This window comes from Coregonus lavaretus (assembly GCF_964263955.1).
Source record: "Coregonus lavaretus genome assembly, chromosome: 5".
Lineage (NCBI taxonomy): Eukaryota > Metazoa > Chordata > Actinopteri > Salmoniformes > Salmonidae > Coregonus > Coregonus lavaretus.
Window position 1 is genome coordinate 38,333,774 of NC_139992.1, and position 22,680 is coordinate 38,356,453.

The 22,680-nt window shown below is 44.3% G+C and overlaps 1 protein-coding gene and 1 pseudogene across 2 annotated transcripts in view; both read right to left on the reverse strand.

The window, feature by feature from the left end:
• Positions 1-442: 442 nt before the first annotated feature.
• The window catches only part of LOC311129248 (pleckstrin homology domain-containing family A member 5-like), a gene marked incomplete at both ends in the record, with an annotated part of 68,714 nt that continues 46,476 nt past the window's right edge, over positions 443-22,680 (reverse strand). Inside the window, 9 exons of the mRNA XM_084161544.1 lie at positions 443-697; positions 829-930; positions 1,103-1,252; positions 2,727-2,807; positions 3,058-3,123; positions 8,651-8,734; positions 8,952-9,289; positions 9,618-9,793; positions 21,379-22,479. Coding sequence (XP_084017670.1) covers positions 443-697; positions 829-930; positions 1,103-1,252; positions 2,727-2,807; positions 3,058-3,123; positions 8,651-8,734; positions 8,952-9,289; positions 9,618-9,793; positions 21,379-22,479 — 2,353 coding nt within the window. The remainder of the gene's footprint in view (positions 698-828; positions 931-1,102; positions 1,253-2,726; positions 2,808-3,057; positions 3,124-8,650; positions 8,735-8,951; positions 9,290-9,617; positions 9,794-21,378; positions 22,480-22,680) is intronic.
• LOC311128759 lies at positions 13,229-16,222 on the reverse strand (annotated as a pseudogene). The gene is made up of 2 exons: positions 15,795-16,222; positions 13,229-15,634 (listed from the first exon to the last, which is right to left on the reverse strand). The product of its transcript is annotated as an uncharacterized misc_RNA (transcript).

The following is a 22,680-nucleotide window of genomic DNA, read 5'->3' on the forward strand; positions in this document are numbered from 1 at the left end:
AAACTGATCCTAGATCAGTGCTTAAGGGCAAGTAGCGATGATGAAGCACGAGGACAGGGGTGAGGGGTCAGCGTGTCTTACACTGCTGTGTGTTCCGTTCCTCTGACTGGGCTTGCTTGTGTGTGGGGGCGGACGGGCGCCCGAGAGGGAGGGAAGGGGGGGTACAGCGGGAGGGCGCTCTGTTGAGCCGTAGGACTGGGGGAGGGGCGGGCGGGGGGGCTGACGGTCACCCTCCAGGAGAGGACAGAGTGACCGGAACAAGGTCACCGGCTGCCGCATGAGGAGAGGATAGATAGAAAGTTGTTGTTGAAACACCGCTGGGACAACAGTATGCCACACCAGACCCTGCTTAGACAGATCAGCACAGCCTCCTGTGGCATTGAGTGGAGTTATCTGCCTCACATCCGTTTCACATGTAGGCTGCGGACAGCTCTAAATCAGTTCACAAAGACTCCATGCACAGATTATGACTATATACAGTATTTATCTGGTCTTGACATTTTCTGATGTTTTTCTTTATCCACACAGTAGAAGTGAGACTCACCTCGTTCTTCTGTAGGTTTGAGATGGGTTTGGAACCAAGGAAACCAGTGTCAGTGGTCCTCTGGGGTTTGTTCTTGGCCAGAGCCTCCATCACATCTTGGATCCTCCACAGCTCCTTTTGGATCTGGACATGCTGCTGGCTGGGAGGCTCTGTCTGCTCACCCAGTGACAGAAAATGATTAAAAACACTCTCCATCTTGAAATGTGTGTTTGCATGTGTGTGAGTGGTTGAGAGAGAGAGAGCGAGAGAGAGCGAGACAGAGAGAGAGAGAGTGTGTGTCTTACCTGTGGGCTGCCCAGGGCCTCTAGCTGTTCCAACAGGTTGGTTTTGGCCAGAGAGACTCCAGACTCCATTTTATCATACTCCCTCCACGACCGCTCCAATTCCTGAGGGACGAGAGGGTGTCACTTCTAGACAACCTGTGTGTGTGCACGTGTGTATGCGTGTGTGCACTGACTCACAGCATCGATCCTGGAGAGATCTTGACAGGTGCTGATCAGTGTGTGTGTGTGTTGACATCTGCATGTACTGTGTGTGTGTGTATACACATGAACTCACAGTGTTGACTCGGGACAGTTCTCTACAGGTACTGAGCAGTCCATTCTGCAGTACGTCTCTCTGCTGTATAAGGCTCTGTACGGCTGCTGGGTTTTCAGAGCTCTGCTCTATCTCCTGACTGGCAGACAGCAACGCCGTCTCCAAGGTGTGCTGCAGAGAGATAGGAGGAAGAAGAAGAAGAAGAAGAAGAACACAGGTCAGCACAACATCTACTGCTAACATTTGTCAGACAACTACACACAGATACACAAACAGAACCACAGGCAAAGAACCAACCACACCCATTATCATAGCATCGCCGTCATCAAAAGGGTGTACCGCCACTCCCAGGACCCTAGGGGGCAGGCTAGGGCTGCTGTCAGAGGGAGAGAGGCTTTGGGGAAGTCTCAGTTCTCAGCTGTGAGTCTGCTAGCTAGTCTATACACTGTGTACCTGTGGTACAAGCCTGGCAGAGGAGGGTTGGTAGCCTTGGAGTGACCATGAGATCCATGATATATAGTGCCTTCAGAAATAATTCATACCCCTTGACTTATTCCATATTTGTTGTGTTACAGCCTGAATTCAAAATGGATAATAATAAAAAAAATGTCCGCACAACCCCATAATGACAAAGTTTTTTTTTTTTTCGTTTTTTTCGCAAATTTGTTGAAAATGAAATACATAAATATTTAATTTACATAAGTATTCACACCCCTGAGTCAATACTTTTTAGAAGCACCTTTGGCAGCGATTACAGCTGTGAGTCTTTCTGGGTAAGTCTCTAAGAGCTTTCCACACCTGGATTGTGATTGCAAGCATACCCATAACATGATGCAGCCATCACTATGCTTGGAAATACGTAGAGTGGTACTCAGTAATGTGTTTTATTAGATTTTTCTCAAACATAACACTTTGTATTCAGGGCAAAAAGTGAATTGCTTTGCCACATGTTTTGCAGTACAACTTGTTGCAAACAGGATGCATGTTTTGGAATATTTGTATTCTGTACAGGCTAGGCTCCCTTCTTTTCAGTCTGTCCATTAGGTTAGTATTATGGAGTAACTACAATGTTGTTGCTCAATCCTCACAGCCATTAAACTGTAACTCTTTTAAAGTCACCATTTGCCTCATGGTGAAATCCCTGAGCGGTTTCCTTCCTCTCCGGCAACTGAGTTATGAAGGACGTCTGTATCTTTGTAGTGACTGGGTGTATTGATACACCATCCAAAGTCTAATAATAACTTCACCATGCTCAAAGGGATATTCAATGTCTATTATTTTTACCCATCTACCAATATGTCCCCTTCTTTGCATACATTATTATTTTTCATACCCCCCGTGGGAATCTAACCCACAACCCTGACGTTGCAAACACCATGCTCTACCAACTAAGCTACATCCCTGCCGGCCATTCCCTCCCCTCCCCTGGACGACGCCGGGCCAATTGTGCGCCGCCCCATGGGTCTCCCGGTCGCGGCCGGCTAGAGCCTGGATTCGAACCAGGATCTCTAGTGGCACAGCTAGCACTGCGATGCAGTGCCTTAGACCACTGCGCCACTCGGGAGTGGTCACTTAATTGTATGTGTGTGTTACAAAGATGAGGTAGTCAATCAAAAATCACTATTATTGCACACTATAGAGTTACCTTCTCTCTGTGTAGTTGCTGTAGTTTCTCCTCCTGTGTTCTCACCACTCGGTCCTGCTCACACAGTCTGCTCAGCTTAGTCTGAAACACACAAAAACACACACAGTGGTTGGTAAGAAACACACACACACGGTGGTTGGTAAGAATTCTGCATTGAATTAGGATTTTTCCACCGAGCTGAGCAGTGTGGTATTCTATTAACTTAATTGAATCTTTCAATCTTTGTCTAGGAAGCCAACTGCTGTGTGTCTAGACTAGAGGATACGTGCAAAGGGAAAGGAATACTTTTCCCCCTACCTAGACAAGACAATAATAAAGCACTTGGTCTTACGTCTATGTCGATGTCCTCTGGCCTCTGGTGGCTGTAGGAGTTGTCTTTGTAGTCCTCAGGGCTGATCTGAAACACCAGACAGCCTTAGAGACACACATGCTGTGTTTACACAGGCAGCCCAATTCTGATCTTCTTTTCACTAAATGGTCTATTGACCAATCTGATCAGCTCAGAAAAAGATCTGATTTGAAAAGATCTGATGTGATTGATCAAAAGACCAATTATTGGAAAACATTTCAGAATTGGGCTGCCTGAGGGAAGACAGCCATAGACAGGGTACTGCAAAACAACATGTAATACAGACCCATGACGGGGTGCTTCTCAATAGTCTACTTGTCTCCTAGTTAAAGAACTGGACTGGTGAAAGCACATTTCTAGTAGGTATCCACCATATTGCTTACAGCCGTCCCGTGTCTTCCGATCAGTGCAGATGAAGGAGATGACACAAGGAGAAGAGGCCACTAGAGTATTGAGATGCACTCATGATCTGGTTATTCATTGTGATGTGGTTTTCATGGTAAATATCTGCATCCTTATAGGAGTTGTCCAAGGGTCAATGAAGCTCAGAGAGAGGGGGTGAAGTGATGGAGCTCTCCATGCAATTTCATTGACCTTCTCTTCTCATGATTTATGACTTTACAACACTTCGGATACAACTTCTCAGGCCAAATTTCCATTTCATAATAAGGAGTGTCAGCCCCCTCTGCTGGGAAATCAGACTGTGTTTTCCACCTCAGTAGCATCACTGATAACAGTCCTACTGATGGAGGCTCCAGGGCTGTGAAGAAGCTATGAAGAGGACAGGAAGCTGGCATCAGGAGGTCACCAGAGACTAGTGGAGGATGCTCTTACACACACACACACACACACACACACACACACACACACACACACACACACACACAGCTTTAAGAGAGGCTAGAGGGCTGCTGTAGTGGTTGGCTAGGCTGGATGTATAGTCCTCTGTGCTGGCAGCTCTGCCCTGTGCCACACTAATTACTGTCCCCTCGGTGCGCTCTTCATTACTGCTGTCCCCCGGTACACTCTGTCATGGCTGGAGCTTGACTAATGAAAACCTCTAAAAGACCTGGGCTAAATCTGGCCCTCACGGAGGCACACACATTAACGCACACAGCGCACACACACCCACACACACACACCTGGGAAAACCAGCCATCCTCACTCTCCTGACTACTTCAGTTAAGGAGCAGGCAGGTGATTTTCAACCCCAGGATGGCTAAAGAGGGGGAGGTTTAAGAGAGCAGGGCTGAAGTCAACCTTTAAAAGCCTGTAATAATAATAATTAATAATAATAATTATAATTAGTCATTTAGCAGACGCTCTTATCCAGAGCGACTTACAGGAGCAATTAGGGTTAAGTGCCTTGCTCAAGGGCACATCGACAGATTTTTCACCTAGTCTGCTCGGGGATTAGAACCAGCGACCTTTCGGTTACTGGCACAACGCTCTTAACCACTAAGCTACCTGCCGCCCTAAGTATAAAGTGATAATATAGCAGTGGAAAGGCCAGACTATGGAACCCACACACTACTCCCTCCAGGACAATTTCCCCAGCTAAAAATAAAATACCCCTGCACTCGTTGAATCAGTGTTACACTCGGGCCACCACCCAAAAAAGGAAGTGATTCTATTGAATTCATCAATAAAATGTTTTGCATTGAGCTCTTATCATACCCACATATCGACAGACAGAAAATAATATTACAAAGCACAGAGAAGAGAGGTGCTGATTTGACAGTGATCGTACAGTACCTATCAAACATAAGATCCATCAACAACAGCATTGGTATTGCAGGAAGATGGGGTATGGCTGTAAGGTGGCATCCACCATCATACCCAACAGCAACAATACCATCAAGTTACAATGAGGTAGGATGGGCATGGCTATGTAGCATCCACCATAAGCCATGCTAACATCAGTCCAACCTTGGACTGACCAAAAAAACTAAAATGGATGAAGAGGATGTGCTGTAGTCAAAACAACACATGAATGTACATATCAAACAATGTTGTGATCATGACACCAGGAAGAGGGGGAACCGACGACTGACTGACTGCATCCAATGTGAACAAAAGGATGGATCGATGATGAAGGGAGGAGAGGAGAGCAGTGGAGGAGAAGAGTCATTGGTTTGCCAATAAGACCTTACTTGCTGGTACAGTTGAGGCCTTGGAGCAGAGTTCTCAATCATAGTGTGAATCATGAAGATTAACGGCTCATTGTCCTTCGTCTAGTGGAGATCGAAGTTAGGTAGGGTGGAAGAGAAGGGAGGAACAATACACAACAGTACAATATAGGTGTTAGTTACTGAACACAGCAGCACAGCCTAGAAAGGATCCATAGAAATAAAGAACACAGTGTTGTCATAGTGTACTAGTGATTGAGGGAGACAGGGGCTTGAGCCAACAACCCTGTGGTTATAACTACCACCTGTGCCATAAAGGCCCAGACCTCTTAGGAGAAGTCGTAGTACGTTTACAGCACATACAAGGAGGCTACAGTTGGGTCCAAAAGACAATATTGCCAGTCCCTCTCAGTAGACGGAGGAGAGACATAACGTCCTGCTTTGCTTAATGTCATCGTTCATATCATCTCCGACCAATAACTACCAACTAATAGCAAAACAATTGCATGCATCAGAGCCTATGGACCAGAGGAACGAGCGCGGTGGCAAGTTAAAGTTCATTCATAACCGCTGTGAAATTGCCTGCCATTAGAGGTGAAAGCCTTTGAAATGGCAGATCAAATCATTTCACATTTGGTTAAGAGGGGTCACAATCAGACTCAGTGAAGTCACTAAGTGAGGTCCCCGTGTACACACGGTAGAGTGGTTTCTCCTGCTGAACATGACCTTTTCAGAAACAGGTACTCAATTATTTATCTATCGTGGAAACCCAGTTCTCAACTGGAGGGCCCATTCCAAAAATAAACGGCAACTTTAGACGTCTGCCCTGATTAGCTATGCCTGAGTAAGCATTAGTCAGAACGTTCGGTCGCTAGGCCTAGCTACTTTACCTGAAACCCCGGAGGTTGTTTCTATATAGTCTTAATTACATTATGATAATGACATGACTAACTTACTACAGGTACACATCATCAAGTTAAAAACACAACATGCCTTAAGGTTCCCTTCATCCTCAAAAGTTTAAGTTTGCTCTCGTGCTTTCTCAAGCGTTAATTATTTTTATATTTTTTATAAAGAGTATTCTCCAGGGACAGTACGAACTATACAGCAAAAAAACATGTACGCTTATTAGCTTAGGGCAGCATTACCACGGCAAGGAAAGTCGTTAAAAAAGTTTTAAAGTATTTTTACTATTCTTGTACTGAGCTAGCCAATATGTCTCCCGTGGGAATGCAGGTTTGCGCAGCTCCTATTCTGCAGTGTACGGTATATACTTCAGGAGGGCTGGAGAGAAAAGAGTGAAAAGTAGAGAGAAAGGACAGAAAAGAGAAAAGGCTAAAAGGAGGAGGCCCTGGCATTTGAGGCGCTAATAACCCTGGGCAGAGTGAGAGCAGCTGGGTGTATGACTAACCCTGAGAAACAGAGAAACACAGACAGAGTGAGAGAGAGAGAGAGAGAGACAGAGCAACCAGAGATAGAGCCGTACTCCTCACCTGGCTGTCCAGATACATGAGGTTCCTCTGAAGGTGATGAGACAGGACCTCACTCTAACATCACAAGTCAGCAGCAGAGAGGGAGGAGAGAAGAGTTAGACAGGAGAGAAAGAGAGAAGAGGGGAGAGAGAGAGAGAGAGAGAGAGAGAGAGAGAGAGAGAGAGAGAGAGAGAGAAGAGGGGAGAGAGAGAGAGAGAGAGAGAGAGAGAGAGAGAGAGAGAGAGAGAGAGAGAGAGAGAGAGAGAGAGAGAGAGAGAGAGAGAGAGAGAGTGAGTAAGGGAAGTAGTAGGAAATAGAGGAAGAACTAGCACAGGCTGATAGTGAAAGATGGAGATGATAGAGGAAGTTGTTACTGTGGCTTTGGTATTAATCTGAAGCATGAACCGCCATTTACTGTTGATGACTGAACTAAATCAAACCATGCAAAACCTGAAGTTGCAAGTAGATTTGTTCACTACACATCATATCAAACTACTTACCAACACTTGCCTACTTACCAACACTAATGAGAAACCACAGCAGACAACAAGCAGGCAATCACATGATACTCATACCATGCTGTCCTATGCTTGTCAACAGTTCAAAAGATGAAATCAAGGCCAGATGAACGCAGCACACCAAAGGGTTGAAAGGAGTTCAAAACTCAACCAAAACTCAACCATACACCACTGAACCACACAGGTAGGAGCAAACACATCATATGCATTCACTAGAATGCATGGCCTGCTCATAGAGCCTTGAGCTGCATGGAGATGGCACATCAACGCCCACCCACCCACCCACACACACACACCACCCCTGGAGATGACCAATGACATGCTGTGCATGTGCACCCTCCTGGTGCTAACCTTGGCGTTGGGCCCCTCCATGCTGAGGATCATTAGCTGAGCCACAGTGTGCTCCCGGATGCTGTTGAGCTCAGCCTGCTGGCGACGTAGTTTTATTAACAGCAGGGTCAGCTCCTCTGGCTGCACAACAGCATAAACACAGAGGAGATAACGAGACAGTCAATTCATCAAGCCGTCGATCAATTAACAAATACATTAACCACACCTCTCTTGATTTTCCGTTGGGAAATTATTTGAAATTGAGGAAAAGTTGTGACTGGTTAGGGCAGGGATTAAATAAAGCTATGTTTCTAACCAGGACTCTGACAAGTCTTTAGGCACAACCCAAGAGGCCTTTGGAAACACTTTGGAAACACTGGTTTGGGGTCTCGGCTGGGGCTGGGCTTTAGGACTTGCACCTTTAGAGAATCTGGCTGAAATAAACTGCCTTAGTCCCCTGCCTCCAAACTGAGTAACTCTCCGTCAAATGGATGTGAAAAAAATAGATAATATATTCAGTAACAGTAAAAAGCGATCATTTCAAATCACTTGACAAATATTTCTCAACAACTGCCTTCTGAAGCCGCCCCACTGCATGCATTCCACTGACGTTGCGCAATCACAATAATATTCAGAGAGTTACAAAATGAACTGTGCAGAATATCAATCTCTCCGGCTGATTCCAGTTTACTCAATTTGAGAGGACACAGCCAGAAGGCAATTTCATTGGTGCCACTGTCTCTCTCTCCGTATCATCACAAAGACAATGTCATTATTTTAATCACATTGTGTCTGCTACTGACAGAAATAACAAATGCTTGCAATAATAGACAGCAGAGAATGTAACAAGGCACATATTCTGACAGAAATATTTTACTCATACGGGCTATCCATTGTAGCATGACAGAATGACAGTAATACATGATAGCTTGCGTGTCAAACATTGCGTGCCTCAAACATGTTTTTTTTCCTGTCACATTGAAATCATACCAATAGCATAACTATCATTCACAATGCATTGTTTTTGAGAGAAAATAGGACAGGAGAGATGAGAGGACAGGACAGGAGAGGAGGACAAGAAAGCAGAGAAGAGGTGAAGGAGGTCAGGGTTAGTTAGGTGACTCACCGTCTTGCCCTGTAGTGACTGTGGGGTAATGGTCTGCACTGGGATGCCTGCTGGCATGGACCGGCGGTCAGGTGGGTAGTTATACTGAGAGAGCGAGACAGGACAGGAGGAGGACAGGATGCTTTGTTACATGTACTGATTTGAACTGGCAGACAAGTCAAATGAATGCTTTAAAATAAACCAAATAACTACTGCTCAATGCAGATCATTTCCAGTCATTTCTGTGTGCTTGAAACCCCTGGTGATTATTTTGATGTGTAAGACTGGCTTAGATGATTGTGGTCCATTCCCTGTCCATTACCTTGGTGAGGTGAGTCCTGTGCCTGCGGTCTATAGTCATAGTCTGGTCCCCTCTGAAGACGGGTGAGGACACCTCGGACCTGGTCGACCCTGGTGGGTTGTCTCTGCGGTGCTGGCCTGGAGGGGAGAAGGTGTGGTAGAGGGCCAGGGATCCATGGGAGGGGGATGTGGGGATGGAGTGGGCCACCCCCTGGTGCTCAGAGATGTTCCCCATCGTCTTGGGGCTGGGCAGGGTTCCGTAGTGGCCTGGTGGTGGTGGACCCTGCCTGGAGAAGGCCTGCCTCTGTTGCCACTCATACAGCTGCCACATGGTGTCGTCCCTCACGGAGCGCCTCTTGTCTGCATTTACAGTTTTACATTTTAGTCATTTTGCAGAGGCTCTTATCCACACCGACTTAAACTAGGTTAAAACAAACACAATATATCAGTCATTACAAGTAAAACTGTACAACCTCAAGATAGCAACTATCTGCAAAATCGGTGCCAGAAAGAAAATAAGAAGTGTGAGTGTAAGTGCAAGAAAGACAAGTATAACAGTAAAGTCTTGAACTGTGTCCCAAATGGCACCTTATCCCCTATAGCCCCTTGTCAAATGCAGTGCACTATATAGGGAATGGGGTGCCATTTGGGACAGCCAAGTACAACAGTAAAGTTGAAGACCCATCACCTGAGTTGGATGTGGGAGCCAGGGTACGGTCGTAGACGGAGCCGGCCACGCTGCAGATGCTCTCGGGTCGGGACAGCATGTTCCTGGGGAGGGTACGGTAGCCCTCAGGGTAGCGGGGAACGATCTGGGATCGGTGGCTGGGCATGTTGCGGGGCAAGGTCTGGTAGGAGGTGATGCTGGAGGACAGGGGGGAAAAGGAGGGGGAAATCAATCAATGAATCAGCTAATAAAACATGATTTTCAATAGCTTGATTTACAAATACTTTGATCAATCAATCAATCCACTTCCTATTCATATAGCATTATATAGTTCTAGATAACAACCTGGGCCTAACCCCTAAAGAGCAATAAGAGGTACTTAGTACAGCACGCTTACTGCCTCTCTCTGTTAGTCTTAACAGTACTGTACAGTACCTACTACCTACTGTAAAAGGTACTTGGCTCCAGCTCCCTCTCACAGGAAATGTGCTGTAGGGAATACAAACCAGTCTTAACCCTTTAACTGTCTTCTTGAAAAACATGTTGAAAAAAAGATATGTCACCTTAAATTCCTAGTACAAACGACTCAAATAAGAATTTCCAATAGTTTTCTTTTACAACTAGATGTTTATTTGGGAAATTACAGAGCTCGACCAGGCGGTTGAGAAGTCAAAAGAGGGTCATACTAGCAATGTCATATTAGAATAGTAATTTGCATAGCATATTTACTCATCTCAATAATATTACATACATTACTTTAGATCTGCTTAAATTGCTTTTATAGATACTTTATAGATGTTAAATAAGGACAGATGTCAAATTTGAACAAATCATGGTAATTTTGTGTGTCCAAATTGATGCATTGTTAGGTGGTGTATAGTTCAATGTCCCCAAAATGGTTCTTACATTTCTAATATCCAGGTTTTTCCACTGTGTGTCACACATGTTCAGACTGCCTTTTGAGATCATGTGTGACAAAGTGCAATGTTTTTGTACTAGTAAAGGCAAGGAGAGTTTTTCAGATTTCTTCTTTTCAATATGTTACCATCCATTGCTGATTCAACTAAGCTAGTTCTACATACAAAACACACTTAATTTAACAGATTTAATTTAATTTAGAATACATATAGGGTTACAGGAATGCTTATCAGGCGTCTGTAAATAGAGGAAGTTCTTGGAAATTATCTTAGCAAAGAAGATCTCAGCAATGATGCTACACGCTCACACCCATACACATGAACACACACCGCATGTGGAAAGGGAGGAGACAGAGCAATGTGTCCTCCTGCTACAAAGTATTTTTGCCCTTTATTTAAACATTTTGGAGTGCCACCATTTCCTAATGTTCTTGGACTTGGTATATCCCTTGAAGTACAGTACCAGTCAAACGTTTGAACACACCTACTCATTCAAGGGTTTTTCTTTATTTTTACTATTTTCTACATTGTAGAATAATAGTTAAGACATCAAACTATGAAATAACACATATGGAATCATGTAGTAACCAAAAAAGTGTTAAACAAATCAAAATATATTTTGTATTTGAGATTCTTCAAATAGCCACCGTTTGCCTCGATGACAGCTTTGCACGCTCTTGGCAAACTCAGGTTTGATCACTAGTTCCTCCTTTCATCTGTGGCGCTGCTTTTCTGTGCTAGTCTACAAGTGCTACGTTATATATGGGATGCTTAAGTAGCCATATAGAGTATACTGTAAACCAAACATCTGTACAGATTTCCTATCTTTTCATTCAAAATGTATCTTGAGCTGCCAGTTCTGGTTATAGACCGCACGTACACGGACCCATAGAGATGTATAGAGGGCACACTTGCCACTAGACGGGAAAGCCCTCTATGGGCTTTTCTATCACAGAAGCGATCAATAGCAAAGATTGTGTGGCGGAAAACGCACCCACCCACCCAGGCTCCGCCGACATTAACAGCTTTCCAGTCTTATCATCCTGGCTTTCTCTGCGACAAATGTCGTGTGTTTAGCCCCCTACTTTCTATGGAGTCCATAGTCACCTTGATAATGACTGGGACCCCCTGGTCCGTCTGTAACCTTCACCCTGGACGACCGCTAGGAAGACCTGGGGAGGGCTTAACCTGTGGCTAGAGAGATCCTTCTGTGACCAACTGGGTATGAACCCGGGTCTCTTACTTGTGTTTGCCCACAGAGCTCAAGCCTCAAGGAGCTAACATAATTCTTCAGGTCTTAGGCAAGGTTACTCCAGCGGAAGACCTGACCTTTAGCTTCAGGGATGATGCTTCTCTGTGGCTTGTACTGATAAGGCTGTACCATAATAATGGAGACTAAACAGCCATATCAGGCCTACTCTGTGGCCTACCATAGTCAGTGCATTGCTGGTCTAGGCAAGCTGCTGAAAACTGATCTGAGGAGAGGACCGTTATCTGTGCTGCATGTGCCAGAGATAATAATCTGGAATATGGAGGCGTTCTAGAATATCTTTAAAACTCTGTCTTTGAAAATAGAAATAACTCCTTCTGCTTCTGCTTTTTTTGAAGGCCCAATGCAGTCAAAAGCGAGATTTGGTTGGAGGTTGGAATAATACTGTGAATTTGTGAAAATGATGATAATTCCCTTTTAGTGCAAGAGCTGTTTGAAAAGATGGCCTGAAATTTCAGCCTGTTTTGGTGGGAAGGAATTTTGCCTGCCTGGCGACATTACCAGGCGGTAATTTAGTTAATAGACCAATAAGAGAGAGAGTTCCAAACCTCTCTGCCAATAAAATATAGTTTTCCGTTTTTCCCTCCCCACTCAGACCACTCCCAGACAGTCCTAGCCAAAGTCTTGCTTGAGAAATTGCTATTTGCTAAAATGCTATTTTTGTTTATTTTTGACAATTTTAATTGAAAATAATCACAGTAAGGTACTTAAATGTTAACCAGAAATTATTTAATATTGAGATAAAAACAGCAGCATTGGAACTTTAAACAGAATCAAAAGCCAGTTTCCAACATTTCGGCTGGATGCCTTTATCAAGAGCATAAACAATAATAAAATACTACAATAAAACTAGGTTCCCTCCAATTCACAAATATTGTGCAGAAATTACTTAATTGGCCAGATAGGTGGACACCTCCCTACACCCATGAGTTAATAAATTGTTAAATTACATATGTAATAAACCATATACAGGCAACACTCAAGCAAAAAAACACATTTGTTAAACAACTAGATTAAAATAACGGGTTCATGGTAATTGGTCAGTCACGTATCGTCATTCAAAGCAGCATACAGCAGATGGTCACATTGGTTTTACCCTGATATACAACAAAAATAGTACAAAACCATTGATGGAGCCTTTTTCAGTTCCTCTAAGCAACAAAGATATGTGTTAGTGATAAGGTGTTGGAAAAAAAGAACATTGGATCTGATAAAAATTGAAGAAGTAAAAACAATAAATGGGTTTATTTCTAAGTAAATTAAATAGGCTTATTTCTAAGTAATTTCAGATGAAGCAGAAAAAGTACACTCCAGACAGAGCAATAAAAAGGACTTAATCAGAATTGTCTAAACAAACCTCAAATACCGGTAGACATTTTGTACAGAAGACTTTTAACTGCAAATAAAATACCTCAACATATCTGCCAACACTATTTGTCTCAGCATTAACAGAAGGTCCTACATAAACCTTTTATCTCAAGCTTCAGTCAGAGGGTTCAGTTTAGCCCATAGTCTGTCCCAGAATGCCTGGTGATGATGGGGGTCCTGGGGCCAGTCCAAATAGGTCCTGGTCTTGACCAGGCGAGCCAGCCTGTGGTGGGCAGACAGCCGGCGAGGGGGGATCTTCTCCAGGAAGACCAGGAGGAGGATGTCCCTTTGCTCCACCTGCAGCCTGGAGGTGGCCAGCTTCATCTCCAAGGAACACCAGTTACTGTACAGGTAGTGGCGGCTGACCAGGCAGAGGGTGTGACGGCTCCGGTAGAGGCTGTCTGTGATGTTCTCCACAATGTCCTTCCCCAGCTGGAAGTCCCTGCTGTGCAGACAGAGGCGCAGGAAAGGGGGACCCCTCTGCTCCAGGTTGGGTAGCAGCTCCTCCACCACCCAGCGCTCGTCCTTCCCGCTGTAGGAGACAAATGCATCGTAGTGGTAGCGCCCCCTGGTGTTTGATCGCATCGCCTCCGACAGCCAGCCAAGGGTGATGTGGTAGAGGGGGAGGAGGTAAGGACCGGCCAGGTTGTGGACCAACACCACCAGCATGAAGAACAGGACTCCCAGGCCAGTCGCAGCAAAGAGCACAAAGCCCACCTCTGTTGTGCAGTTGGCTTCTGTGTACTTGACAAAGTTAGGTGTCTAGTCCATTGTCCAACAAGCATATCAAGTCCTCTAAAGTATATATAAGTTCATGATTAAGCATGATCACTTCAACCGGCCTGTACCCCTTTGCCCATGAAATGAGCCAAGCATTGTCACAACTGCAAAATATCTGTAACGTATCAAGTATCAAATACTTTAGGCTAGAGAGAGGTTCGGTAAAGCTGTAGATTACATGATAAATGTTCTCGATACGCAAATATAATGTTTTCAAGGATTTAAAGTCTTTAGTTAAACTCCCCTCTAAAGAGTCAATCCTGCAGTTTGAAAGTTTCAGAACCTCCAGTTTGGTCAGGTTGGAAAATGGTGTCGCAGAATGCTGTATTAAAAGGTCCACCTGTATTAGAGTCAGTTTCCTCAGGTGAATCAGCTGATTCGTTGATGTTAAATCAACACTTTTAGCTGAAAGCTTTGATCTGTACACAAATGTCTCCACAGACCTGCAGTACTTTCCCATGAATTCAGATCCACAAAGGAATTCTTCAGCGTCAACATTAAGATGGGTTACAGACTTAAAGAAGGGTCTGTCACAGTCTTCAAATGACACTGTCTGGCCTTTGAGTTGGAGACTCAGGTTCTGTTTAGATGTGATGTTACTGCCAATAATCAACTGCATTGGCCTCATACCTGAACTAATGTGCAGATGAGTCTGGTGACTCAGAATGTCACTGAATACAAGTGTCAGATTCAGCTTTATCACAGCTTCTCTTGGTGGATAGTTCAAGTACCCCAGAAACACTTGTCTTAGACACGTAAGGTGTGCGAAAGACATTGCTTCAATATTGTAGATCTGTGGATTTTCCCTGAGGTCTAACAATGTCAAACTATGTAAACCAATAAACGTGTTTGCATGTAACTGGGTTATATTATTTTGTGTAATGTCTAAGGACTCCAGATTTGCCAATCCGAGGAAAGCAAAGTCTTCAATGTTTGAAATTAAACTACATGATACATTTAGAGACTGCAGGTTCTCAAGACAGCTGAACTGTTTTGCAAAAAGCGTTTGTATATTGCTCGACGTGAAAGAGAGTAGTGTTAACCATGTGATTGGTTGATTTCGGAAGGAGCAGAGGTCAAGACTGTTTTGTGTCTGGCCAGATACATATAATATTTTAAGGTTTTTGAGACTGAAAATAAAATTCCATTTCAAATGGGGAGTAGAATGGAAGAGTCCATGTCCATAAAAATCCATATATTCCAGCCCAATGCACAATTCTACACTGGACATGGAGAGGCTGCTTGTATTGGCATTGGCAAAACGTATTTTCTTGATTGAAAGCAAAAACACTACATTACAGACACTTTCAAAATCAATGTAATTGCAACTAGAGAAAACCAAGGACTGGATTTGCTTAATGCCAGACAGGGGAAGGCGCAGTAGGACGTCCTGGTTTAGGCCCCCAGAAAAACTTGTCAGGTTCTGGAAACAAGCCAGTGCACCTTCCTCTATATGGTTTATTTGACCAAATACTAATCCGGCGCTTGTTAGATTTTTGAAAACAGGTGTCATGCTTTCGTTGGCGTTTAAGATGGAGCAGTTTGATTGGTTTAATGATTGTATATTTGGTGCCTCTACGAATAGCTTTGTAAGTGACTTTATATTCATTATTCTGCATAGTATTTCTGACAAATCCTCTACACAGGGTTCACCAATGAAGACACTTTGTAATTGAGGTGTGCCATGGAAAACATTACATTTACATTTTAGTCATTTAGCAGACGCTCTTATCCAGAGCGACTTACAGGAGCAATTAAGGGTTAAGTGCCTTGCTCAAGGGCACATCGACAGATTTTTCACCTAGTCGGCTCGGGGATTAGAACCAGCGACCTTTCGGTTACTGGCACTACACTCTTAACCACTAAGCTACCTGCCGCCCGAATATGTTAGGCCCAATATGACAATCACAGCACCCAGTGACTCTTCCATTAAAGTATATATGTTGCAGATTTGGAAGGACCTGGCTATTACCAGTTGGAAGGATTTGGGGAAAACAGCCTCCAATGTACAGGTACTCCAAATACTGAAAACAAGAGAAAAAGCCCAGAGACATGGAACTATTTTCACCATGTTTCATTGATATGCAGAGGGTATTGATATTAGAGGGAAGTCCAAGCAGATCCTCCTCGATGGCTGTGACATCTTGACAGGCAGCAGTATACTGTTCTGCTAAAGGACAGTATATCCAGGTGGGCAAGTATTCACCACTGTTATAAATGTGGCATTTAGGATGCATCCATCCACTAACACTCTGAATCCACAGGAACAGGACGGCAGGGTGGGAAAACATCTCTCCCAACGACAGTAAAATCTACTGAGATGATTGTCAGAATAGTTCGGTTCCGGTTGAAATCTGTAGAACGTTGGTTTGATATAGTAACATCCTTCGGAGTGCTGCAAACAGTATGGAGTCTTTCTTCTTCGTCTTCTTCTTTGTCTTCTTGTTCTTTATTATTTCAGATGCCTTTCTCCTTGGTAACAGCTCACAGCTTTTTTTTGTTCCATTACTCTGCCTTTTCACCCTCCAGTTGAATGGTACTTAAGGTTACAAAGTCATTCTCTAATGGTTAGTTTGGTTCCAAAAGTAAATAAAGTATAAATGTCCCAATGTCAATGAAGAAATTAGTGGAGGGCTGCAAAGTGTTCTCTGACCGTCACAGTTAATGTCTGCATACATCTGAGGAGCAGTAGCACTTTATTTGTACAGTACAGTCATACTGTCTGTTAAACATATTGTGCAAGTCTATTTTTGCATCTCTTTCAGTTCCTCAAAAAAAGAGACATTCTTTCAAAAAAGACAATTAACATGAAGGATATGTTTGAACATGATAGATTTCAGAAGATCACTAAAATATCTGTAAGAGTTACAGAGGGTCAAAGTCTTGGGGGTATGATCTTTGACCCTCTGTAACTTTCTCACTCATCATTATTCACAATTCATTCAAGATTATCTGTAATCTTGGCAGCATCCACATTACATTTACATTTTCGTCATTTAGCAGATGCTCTTATCCAGAGCGACGTACAAATTGGTGCATTCACCTTATGATAGCCAGTGGGACAACCACTTTACAATATATATATATATACACAGTGGGGAAAAAAAGTATTTAGTCAGCCACCAATTGTGCAAGTTCTCCCACTTAAAAAGATGAGAGAGGCCTGTAATTTTCATCATAGGTACACGTCAACTATGACAGACAAATTGAGAAAAAAAAAATCCAGAAAATCACATTGTAGGATTTTTTATGAATTTATTTGCTAATTATGGTGGAAAATAAGTATTTGGTCACCTACAAACAAGCAAGATTTCTGGCTCTCACAGACCTGTAACTTCTTCTTTAAGAGGCTCCTCTGTCCTCCACTCGTTACCTGTATTAATGGCACCTGTTTGAACTTGTTATCAGTATAAAAGACACCTGTCCACAACCTCAAACAGTCACACTCCAAACTCCACTATGGCCAAGACCAAAGAGCTGTCAAAGGACACCAGAAACAAAATTCTAGACCTGCACCAGGCTGGGAAGACTGAATCTGCAATAGGTAAGCAGCTTGGTTTGAAGAAATCAACTGTGGGAGCAATTATTAGGAAATGGAAGACATACAAGACCACTGATGATCTCCCTCGATCTGGGGCTCCACGCAAGATCTCACCCCGTGGGGTCAAAATGATCACAAGAACAGTGAGCAAAAATCCCAGAACCACACGCGGGGACCTAGTGAATGACCTGCAGAGAGCTGGGACCAAAGTAACAAAGCCTACCATCAGTAACACACTACGCCGCCAGGGACTCAAATCCTGCAGTGCCAGACGTGTCCCCCTGCTTAAGCCAGTACATGTCCAGGCCCGTCTGAAGTTTGCTAGAGTGCATTTGGATGATCCAGAAGAGGATTGGGAGAATGTCATATGGTCAGATGAAACCAAAATATAACTTTTTGGTAAAAACTCAACTCGTCGTGTTTGGAGGACAAAGAATGCTGAGTTGCATCCAAAGAACACCATACCTACTGTGAAGCATGGGGGTGGAAACATCATGCTTTGGGGCTGTTTTTCTGCAAAGGGACCAGGACGACTGATCCGTGTAAAGGAAAGAATGAATGGGGCCATGTATCGTGAGATTTTGAGTGAAAACCTCCTTCCATCAGCAAGGGCATTGAAGATGAAACGTGGCTGGGTCTTTCAGCATGACAATGATCCCAAACACACCGCCCGGGCAACGAAGGAGTGGCTTCGTAAGAAGCATTTCAAGGTCCTGGAGTGGTCTAGCCAGTCTCCAGATCTCAACCCCATAGAAAATCTTTGGAGGGAGTTGAAAGTCTGTGTTGCCCAGCGACAGCCCCAAAACATCACTGCTCTAGAGGAGATCTGCATGGAGGAATGGGCCAAAATACCAGCAACAGTGTGTGAAAACCTTGTGAAGACTTACAGAAAACGTTTGACCTGTGTCATTGCCAACAAAGGGTATATAACAAAGTATTGAGAAACTTTTGTTATTGACCAAATACTTATTTTCCACCATAATTTGCAAATAAATTTATTAAAAATCCTACAATGTGATTTTCTGGATTTTTTTCCCTCATTTTGTCTGTCATAGTTGACGTGTACCTATGATGAAAATTACAGGCCTCTCTCATCTTTTTAAGTGGGAGAACATGCACAATTGGTGGCTGACTAAATACTTTTTTCCCCCACTGTATAGCCAGATGAGAGTTGTGTTTCAGGTTTACCTTTACACAATTTTCAACAGCGAATAAATAACAATAAACTAGCAAATTACATAGGTTGTCACTCAACTAATAAAGCCTAATATCAAGCAAGCCATTTTAGCATTTGCTTGCTGAAGGTGGCGCACAGATGTGTAAGATCAGGAACAGGCCGTCTACCTCGCGTTGGTCAGCGCGCGAAGCTGGGCACAGTGCAAGGTTTGACTAGGCTACTGATTTTGCCAGGGGGTTGTTCGGCTTGCAAAATTACTTGTAGATCAATGACTGCCAACACAGTTATATATAGTTCGACACTGTTGTCACAAAATATATATATTTTTTTTTCGGTAGGTAGAAATAATGTAATATGAGCATAAAAAAATGTGAACCGGCGATTCTTAACATTTTTTTTAGATTTTTGGACCGGCATGCTAAATTTGGGTCGGTATGCAAAACATGCTCTACCCGCCGGTTGAGAATATGAATTACCTACATTTACATTTTAGTCATTAAGCAGACGCTCTTATCCAAAGTGACTTACAGGACCAATTAGGGTTAAGTGCTCTGCTCAAGGGCACAGACAGATTTTTCACCTAGTTGGCTCAGGGAATCGAACCATCGACCTTTCGGTTACTGGCCCAATGCTCTTAACCGCTAGACTACCTGCCACCGCTAATTACCTGTGTGTTTATCTAATTAAAGCATTATGCTAATAAGTCCCAGCTTTAACTTTACCTTTCCTTTATATACCTAGGAGACACAATGAATGGCTGGGTCATTACCATATCACAGACACACTCAGGTCTTTATCAGGAGAGGAGGAGCATGGATAGGTCATGACCTCATTACAGTAAGATCTGATTGGCTACTAGTGTTAATATGAGTCACTGATTCGCCGAATGTACAGTACTTTCTAGCTAATAAGTCACTGTACATTCCAGTGGAGTGACTGTACTTATTAACAAGACTAAGTATCAGACACAAAGACACCAACGACCTTTATGAAGTCTCAAAATCGTATCCAGAAACTAGCCTGTATACGATAAATAAAAACATATCCCCTTGAGGATGAGACATAGTCTGACAGTATATAGGCCTACTACAACTGCATGGTAAGAGTCCATTTGCCATTACAACAGTAAGCTAAAAGAGACAGGGGACATTAAAAGAACAGGGGGCTCATTTGAACCAGTCCTTTGTTTGTGCTGTTTAGCATCAGAGTCCTTCCTCTTTTCAGAGGATTAATTGCCGTAAACAAATGCAGTTTAATGGGGAGGGAAAAGGGAAAGTAGGGCGCTGGCTCTAATCTGTATTCTCGCTGGCTCTGAGACTAGGCTATAGTAGAGGCTGCAGGCTGAATGTCTGGCCTCCTAATATTGGCCTAGTACAGTAAATTCACAGCTAGAGTAGGGACAGAGAGAGTTCAGTGGTAAAGAGGGCAGAACCTCAAACACAGCCAATAGCATACAAGCACAGGGGCATAAAGTTTACATCCATAGCTTATGTTCTACAAACACAGGCACATAGGTCATCAGTAGAGCCTAGTGAGCTATAGCCAGTACCTTCACTGGACAGCCATCTTCAAATACATCATAATAAAGTCCTGTACTAGGTGCAATGCATATGGATTTCATTGATCTATATTCCACACAGTACAACAGTTTTAATATCTCACCCTGAGCCCACAGTTCAAATAGAAGCTTGGGACCGAGCGTTTGCTTTGTGCTGCTATGGCTATGCACACACTTTCTCCGTCAAAGGGAATTGGATACGAGAGAACACCTGATTGTTGGGATAACACAGAGAGGCCAGAGAGGGAATCAGTATTTACACCCTGATAAAGAATGCATCCCAAATGGCACCCTATTCCCTATGTAGAGCACTACTTTTGACCAGAGCCCTATTGGCCCTTGTCAAAAGGAGTGCACTACATAGGGAATAGGGAGCCATTTGAGACGCATCCAAAACATGTCAGCAGGAAGTTTCCCTCCTATTCCCTCGGCTGTTATAGAGGACTGATAATGATGCAGTAGGAGCACTGAGCAGTAACAGGGACACAGGTCCATAACTTATTCATCTAAAGGAATGGGAGGAGGAGAGGAGGAGAGTGAAGAGACAGGGAGCAAACATTCCCTCGCTCCTGTTCTCAAACAAGCCCAGCAAAATGAGTGTATGATCCCTGACAGCGACATACATCGGTGACATGAAAAGCTTTTTGCTCTCGCGGGTAACCCCAGGCCAGGGATGCTAGAGCACTGAGCAGAGACAGTGAAAGAGGCGAGAGAGAGAGACAGTGAAAGAGGCGAGAGAGAGAGAGAGGAAGAGAGAGAGGAAGAGAGAGAGGGAGAGAGGAAGGAAGGAGAGAGAGAGAGAGAGGGGTATGGTCAAGATAAAGAGGTCTGGGAGATATGGATGTTTTTTTATTTCTATGTCTCTGGCTGTCCGGTGCTGTTAGAGAGACAACCTAAACTCTAGATGGCTGGCTGACTCACTGACAGAGTGCACTGCAGACACACCGAGGTGGTTTGCTTTGACAATGAGTTTGCACTATCTGAGAGAACAGTAACAGATTTCAGAGAGACATGGGTATGTACAGACCAATAAAGGTAGACAGACAGAAACACAACCAACCCCAACACACACACACACCACCCCAAAACACGCACACATGCAGACAGACAGACAGACAGACAGACAGACAGACAGACAGACAGACAGACACACACACACACACCCCTTTACCTCCTGGTATCGTCATCCTCTTGTGTTCTCTGGGTCCTAACCCAGTTCTCCAGCTGCTTCATGGAGTTGGTTCTGGTCAGACTCTTCTCTGGCTCCTGGGCCTGCTGGATCTGGGTCTGGTTCTGAGGCGGGTCCTGGGTCTTTCCTGATCCTCTCCCCAGCGTACCTACCACCTCCCCTGGGCTGTGGTCTCCAGCCCGCTCCCCAGAGCCATTGATCTGTGGTGGGGCCATGTGCTGGGAGGCCTGGCCTTGGCGGGAGGCTGTAACTGCTGCTGCGATGGCTGCTGCCTGGGCTGGTTGGAGCTTGATGCTGTTGATCTTAGTCAGAGGCCTCTCAGCACTGCCATCCCTCTGGAATCCATACTTGTTCCCTTCACGGAGGGTTCCATACTTATCCACTTCCCTAAGGGTACCATACTTATCGAGTGTCCCATACTTATCTCCATCCCTCAGGGTACCACACTTACTCCCTTCCCGTAGGGTTTTATACTTCTGTCTTTCATCAAGGGTCCCATAACGATCTGACCAATCTTTCTCAGTCATAGACGCCTGTCTCTCTACCCCTTTCTGGAGGTTGTATTTCTGTCCATCTTTCTGGAGGGTGTATCTCTCGCCTTCTTTTTGCAGTGCATATCTCTCTCCATCTTTCTGTACCAAGTACTTCTCCCCGTCTTTCTGAGGTGCGTATTTCTCCATCTGAACATCTTTCTGCACAGCATATCGTTCGCTTCCATCTTTCTGCAAGGAATACCGCTCCCCGTCTTTTTGCAGGGCGTACCTCTCTCCGTCTTTCTGCAACAGGTACCTCTCTCCGTCTCTCTGTAGCGTGTAGCTCACCCCGTCTTTCTGAAGGGAGTATCTCTCTCCGTCTTTCTGCAGGGTGTAGCGTTCCCTCTCTCTCTGGAGGGTGTTGTGTTTCTCGGGGTCTTTGTGTTTCCTGTCCCCGTCCGTGCGGTCCATGCTGCGGGTGAGGGAGGGCTGGCGCGGCTCACGGTTCCTCTCGTTGTTCTGGATCTCCGGTCGGGTCAGCACCCGGTTGTGGTTCAGGATGTTGTTCACCTCCTGGGGACCGCCGCGGTCCACCTTCAACTTCTCCAGTCTGGGAGAGAGTGAGAGAGAGAGAGAGAGAGAGAGAGAGAGAGGGAGAGAGAGAGGAGGGAGAGAGAGAGAGAGAAGTGAGGGAGAGAGAGTGATGGACAAGAGAAAAGGAGGGAGAGAATGAGAGAGGGATTGGAAACGGTAAGAGAAAGGAAAAAAAGACAGAAGAATGATCAAAAGATGAAGATAAAGAACAATGTCA